Here is a 6,194-nt window from a genome sequence, read left to right as displayed (position 1 = left end):
ATCCATCCATCATCCATCCATCCATCATCCACCATACCATCATCCATCATCCACTCATCATCCATCCATCCATCCATCCACCCAAATCATCCCATCCATCCATACCAACCACACCAATCAACAAATACAATCAATCAACACATTCACAACCTCTACCGAGCCGCGAAGGCTAGTTAGGGGAAGTTATGGAGGATGGCTTCATGTAGGGGTTAGAGAGAAGCGAAGAGAGCAGAGAGAGGGGGGGGCGCTTGAAGAAAAGAGGAACGAGGAGATCAGAAAAAGTAGCGCGTGGTTCGGATGGATGGACGGACGGATGGATGGACGGATAGATGGACGGATAGATAGATGGATGCATGGATGGGTAGATGGATAGATGGATGAATGGAAGGACGGGAGGACGGACGGACGGGAGGACGCACGGTTTAATGGATCGTGGGTCGTTAGGTGGGGACTGGGTGCGTGGGTTTGTGGTTCGTGTGGTGGGTGTGGTGGGTGGCGCGTGTGGTGTATTAGCGTACGTATAGTTCCTGCCCGACTGATGTCACTCTCTCGACCGGCGAGTACCTTGCTGTGTATGCGCAGTGTATATGATGGTTGATTGCTATGTAAAAAGAAAACGTGGGTTTCACGTTAATCATATTCGTAACATCATCGTTTTTACGTTTTCTAATAGTTTGTGTGTAATGCTGTTTGGTGCATTTCCTCGACTTCTTGATTAATTATTACATTTCTCGAAAGCTCACGGAGAGTCCCAATTAGAGGTTTTCATTTCCCCTATTTTACATAGATAACTCGAGCATGCTGAATCTTGGGTATGGTATAGGAATTGAAATGCTGTGACTTACAAAGAAAGTGTACGAGATTCGTGCAGCCAGTATTGTCTAAGATTAATTTGGACGAATGAAAGGAAAGGTATATATACAAGGCCTCAAGAGTCATCACACTGAGGCCATTCAAGAACAAATAGATCTGCTGTTTGCTTGTTATTTAATATTTTATATATGCCCGTGCATGTGATTACAGTCGGGCAATTGAGGCAGCAGCTCTAAGATTTCTACTTTTGTCCGCGTGCATTAATATTCATGCGGGTAGAAAATGAAAAAACCGTGTTGGATCACAGGAGACATTACAAAGGTGCAGTACATTTTAAAGGCAAATTGCTTTTCGAATACTGTCGCCATTATAAGGCATCTTTATTCCCCGAGTTTTTGTGCAAACCATATTGTGACGACTTTTAAAAGATACCCATAAGAATTGTAAGTAAATACGGACGAGTTAATTGCTTCAGCGGGGTGTGAAATTTTACACAAATACCATTATCTGTTCGTGCTTTGAATATTTGATGAATAATTTTCTATGGAGCGTCGCTGTACGGTCTGAATGCATATCTGTAGCATCTTTTTGAGAAACGACAGCTTTCGTATGACACTTTTGTTGGGAGGAAGAATGCGCTCAGAATATATAAGTTTGTAATAAGGATAGACGTTATGTAGACACACAAAGAAGGTGATAATATGACGCATCATTTATCGTTTTGACGTGATTCTCAGCTATTCTAAAGAATCGTAGTGGAACCTATTAAACCATTTCCATAGAATATTGCTTTGCGATTTTCAAAGTTTATTGCAAAATACATTTTGGATTTGTCCATCTCATGCACAATTCTTACAACATACTCGTATACGCATGCCTGGTCAATAAAGCTACGCGCTTTGATTTCATAGGAGCGGTTAATATCGCGTTAGAAATATTTCTAGTGCTGTAAACGCGAGGCAATCTAGAAAAGAAAGCATATGAGCTAGCAAATTGTCTTGAGAGTGCCAGCGTGTAGTAATTACTTTAAACGCTTGGCCGTTGGGCCTAGACAATAAAGCATAATGTTAAGTTATGCTGGCGACAAAAAGCTACGTATGATTTGATTACATGTGTACCACACATCACATCGTGATCTGGTAGCTTTTGTATTGTGATGGGGATCGGTGCAAAAGGCAATGTACGATCATCGGGGAATTCCCTGAAAGGGTTTTGTCTCCATTCCATAAAGTATTTATTCGCTTAGATTATAAGGAGCATACAGGCTGAGAGTAAGTCCGTGTTGGCATACGCATTGCACCGTTGCCGCGAGCGACCGCGTTGCAAGAAAAGCACCAGCACTTGTTTGCCCTTAGCAATTGATTCCTACCCAACAACAGAAAATTCTTCCTTTAGCTTGCTGCTCGGTTGCATCCTGTTTCACCTTTATCGTCTCATGCTAGCAATTGTCAGGTTCTCCCGTGTTATCGGGCTTAACGCCTAATGGGGGAGTAGTACGGTATGTGTAAGAGTGTAAGGGCGCCACGCGCGTGCTCACGCAGATATCTATGGGGTTGTGAGAAGAATATGAGCGGGTGCGTATCTGTGGTTACATCCGCCTGTAAGTTTTCGTGTTTTGCGCGCAATAATGAGTAGGAAAAGCACACGAAAGTACCATTTTAGTAGGTTAGCCAGTTTAAATACGATCTTTTGTCTTTTTTTCTAACTAGAATCGTTAGAAGAGTTTGCTGTCAGCTTGTGTCCGCTTAGTGACAGCACTCGGGGTTAGCTATATCATTAATTACCCTATTGCCTTATATTTTAAATGTGGCTTTATATAATGTACTATGCAAATACACAGCATTAATAGTAGGCCTATGCTCGCGCATTATGACATCTTATAATTATGGCATCCATGGACAGGTATTACGTTTATAGTAGAAATACGTAGACCGTAAATCGAACTTACCTACCATGCGTTTAGAAATAACACCGGTTATATTATTAACATTGATCATCACAGTTTCAGTTTACTCTAGGTTACACCATGTAATCCTTCAAACTTGCGTATGTGTAGTGATGTAGATTTGTATACTAAACAAGCCTTGGTTGTGTTTTTGCAAGTCGATCTCTGATTGGGTGGAGCATGCAGCTACTAATTAGACTGCATGACCTAAAACGAAGGTTCTGTCACTATCTGTGTTACGTAACTGTTATAAAGTGTTAATACACACAATGTTGCACATCATGACAAGAACACTAAATAAATTAATTTATTGTTATAGTCGGCGCCTCTGGATATAATATATTCTACATTATTATATAGGCCTATATATATTCTCCATATATATTATTTATTATATATTATTATATAGCAATGCGATGCAGTGTAGACTGACACTACTCCTTCGGTATCACTGACGGCTGACACTATAGGCGTTTTTATCTAAGCCAAAGCGCACAGCGCGTTTAAAAGCGCTTTGCTAAACCACGTGATCAGCGATTTGGTGGAAGCGAAACGACCAAAGCGCTCTGACGAAATCGGCTAAATAAATGGAAGATTTGATATTTTGCAAAGCGCTTTGCTTAAATAAAAACAACTTATCTCTCCGCTCACAGCACTCCAGCGAGTGTGCACTACTCACGTCATCTTCGTCTGCGATGAAGAACCGCTTCTGGGTGTTTATGAGGCGGGTTCCATCGTCATCAATGTCCACCATCTGCACCGTCACTCCGTCAGTCCTTGCCGATAGTGTGTCGTCTGCCAACTTGCTGCCCTTTTCTAATAAAACAGCAATGACATTGCACGTTTGTGGGTGTACGCATGTCTTTGTATATGCGTAGCATTGTAGGGCTCGATATCAATCGGTATACAGTAAAGCATGAGGTGATGCACCACAGCGATCTCTCTTCTTTTTTTATTGTCGACCAAGGTTGGCATGACGATGCTTCCTTGAGTCGGGAACATTTGTTCTTTACACGGCTATACTAGTCCGGGTTCGGCGTCCTCCGGGCCGGGTATTTTTATCGTGACACCATCACTTGCCATTTGCCACACTCTATCTCTATTTGCTGAATGCTAAGCAGAGAAGCCGTGTGTACCATTTTTCAAGTTATTGGTATGAGAACGATCTCAATGCAGTCAAACCTATACGTACGGATTACTCAAGGGAAATGAGTGCCCTTTTACAGAGAGGTTTCGTTCTATATAATACAGGTGGTTTCATGATATAACTGCCGCTTAAAATAATCGCAAAGCCTTCTTTATAGATGGGTGTAGTTCTAAAGCAGTGACTGCTAGCACGGGTTTTACTGTATACCGATTGATTTCGCGCCCTACAATGCTACGCATATATTCAAAACCATGCACACCCACAAACGTGCAAGCTCGCAATTTAATACGAGTTTTTGTCCAAGCCCGCTCCAAACGTTGTGAATATATATATATATATATATTGATGATGTCGACGATATTCTAATGATGAATCTGGTAATTTGAGGCAATGTACAATCGGGGTGCGCACGCGCGCGCGCATGCCAGGTCGCGTCTCCGGCGATCGATCACCTGCAGTGCCGGCAGCGCCGCTCGTCGGGATTGCGTCCGTCATGAGAACCTGCAGGTCTGTGTGCGTGCCGAGCGCGTGCAGCAAGATCTGACTCTCGGCTTGGAAGAGAAACACCATGGGGATGAAGATGTCCTTGCTGCCGTCGCCCGACATTGCAAACATCGGCGCTGTACTGCTGCTAGTGCCGAGGTTGTTGTCTGCAACGAAGACATGTAGGATAAAGGGTGATCCGTCCGTGAGGAACCGTGATCGAACGTATAAGTTCACCTCTGTAACGATAAATACTAAAATGCAGACACAGAAATAAATTGTACGATCCAATGCTACCATGCCAAATGCCAAGAGTTTGCAGCGGTACCTAGTATGGCGCCAGCGAAAACAAGAGAACGCATCCAGCATGATGCCGGCAATGGCAAAATAACGTATCCAGCATGATGCCGGCGATGACAAAAGAACGTACCTTCGCACTGCGCCAGAGTTGACAAGAGAACGTACCTAGCACGACGCCAGCATGACAAAAGAACGTACCTAGCACAATGCCGGCAATAACAAGAGAACATACCTAGCATGATGCCAGCGTGACAAAAGAACGTACCTAGCACGATGCCGGCAATAACAAGAGAACATACTTAGCACGGCGCCGGCAATAACAAGAGAACATACCTAGCACGACGCCAGCGATGACAAGAGAACATACCTAGCACGATGCCGGCGATGGCGCCCACCTTCACGAGGTTCCTCGCCTTCTCAACGAACATGCAGTCGCCGCGCTCGACGATGCCGATAGCTCCTTTCATTTCATCAGCATTGGCCAGCGCTCCGCAGCCCTTCAGCGGCGTCGCCACGACGACGCGGCCGTGAACCTGAAGTTGCCACGACGACAACGCTTTCGTTAGAGAAATCTCGGTGCATATATTTAGCAATGCGGTCGAGACAGGTGTGACAAGTACATTGACATTTATGCTGTCAGTGGTTGCACTAGACCTGATATTACATGATATAGCTGGTGTCTCTGCATCTCATCCTTACTGCAGAGATGCCAACACTTTTCTGAGCAAACTGTAGTGAGGATGTCTGAAATCTGTAGTCCGAGGGTCATGCAGTGACCCGAGTATGCTAGGGGGTTCGGGACATGCACCCCCCGGAAATTTTTTGATTCCGAGATGCAACTTCCTGCATTCTGGGACCCAAAATGACAATAAGTTCACACTGATATTTGCTGCTAAATACATGTAGTTATTTTCAATCATGTTATATCAATGTAACACTGATACAAAACACTTGAAATATGATCAAAATGATTTTTTTTCGATCGTAATAAAAATCGTAGTTGTATGCAAACTGGTCGTAGTGGTCAAAATGCAAACGAAATTCGTATAAAATACGGATAAATCGTAGTGGTTGGCATCTCTGTTACTGCATCGTGCATACAATTAAAGGGCGCATAAAATTATGTGTTCTTGATACAATCTACATATCCATAACAGATACAGAACCAAAACTCATACATCAAATATGAGGTACGAGGCCCTCACTGCAACATACTGACACTCAGACAGACACCGTATCAAGAGCACACAATTTCAGATCTGATAACATGCAAATAAACACCAAATAATCTTACTAGCACAGAGCTACTACGCATCACACACATAAACACATCGTACAGCATTATCAGCTATTATCTGCTCTTGATGGTATGACACCCTCAGTGCTCTCACAGCTACACTATTTCACTCCGGTATGAGATACACTCACTCTCTCCCCACGAAGTATTAGACCATAATAAAAATATTGTTTGTTTGCCCTCACCCGACCGACCCGCCAAAAAAGGGC

General features: G+C 43.5%; 1 protein-coding gene across 1 annotated transcript in view; it reads right to left on the bottom strand.

The window, feature by feature from the left end:
* Positions 1-3,275: 3,275 nt before the first annotated feature.
* LOC106811862 (ER degradation-enhancing alpha-mannosidase-like protein 3) overlaps positions 3,276-6,194 on the bottom strand; it is a 68,715-nt gene continuing 65,796 nt past the window's right edge. Inside the window, exons 16-18 of the mRNA XM_014815581.1 lie at positions 5,056-5,221; positions 4,358-4,555; positions 3,276-3,574 (exon numbers count right to left, since the gene is read on the bottom strand). Coding sequence (XP_014671067.1) covers positions 3,276-3,574; positions 4,358-4,555; positions 5,056-5,221 — 663 coding nt within the window. The remainder of the gene's footprint in view (positions 3,575-4,357; positions 4,556-5,055; positions 5,222-6,194) is intronic.

This window comes from Priapulus caudatus, unplaced genomic scaffold, assembly GCF_000485595.1.
Source record: "Priapulus caudatus unplaced genomic scaffold, Priapulus_caudatus-5.0.1 Scaffold584, whole genome shotgun sequence".
Taxonomy (NCBI): domain Eukaryota; kingdom Metazoa; phylum Priapulida; class Priapulimorpha; order Priapulimorphida; family Priapulidae; genus Priapulus; species Priapulus caudatus.
Note: the sequence above shows the minus strand (reverse complement) of the source record. Positions and strands in the feature narration are given on the sequence as shown.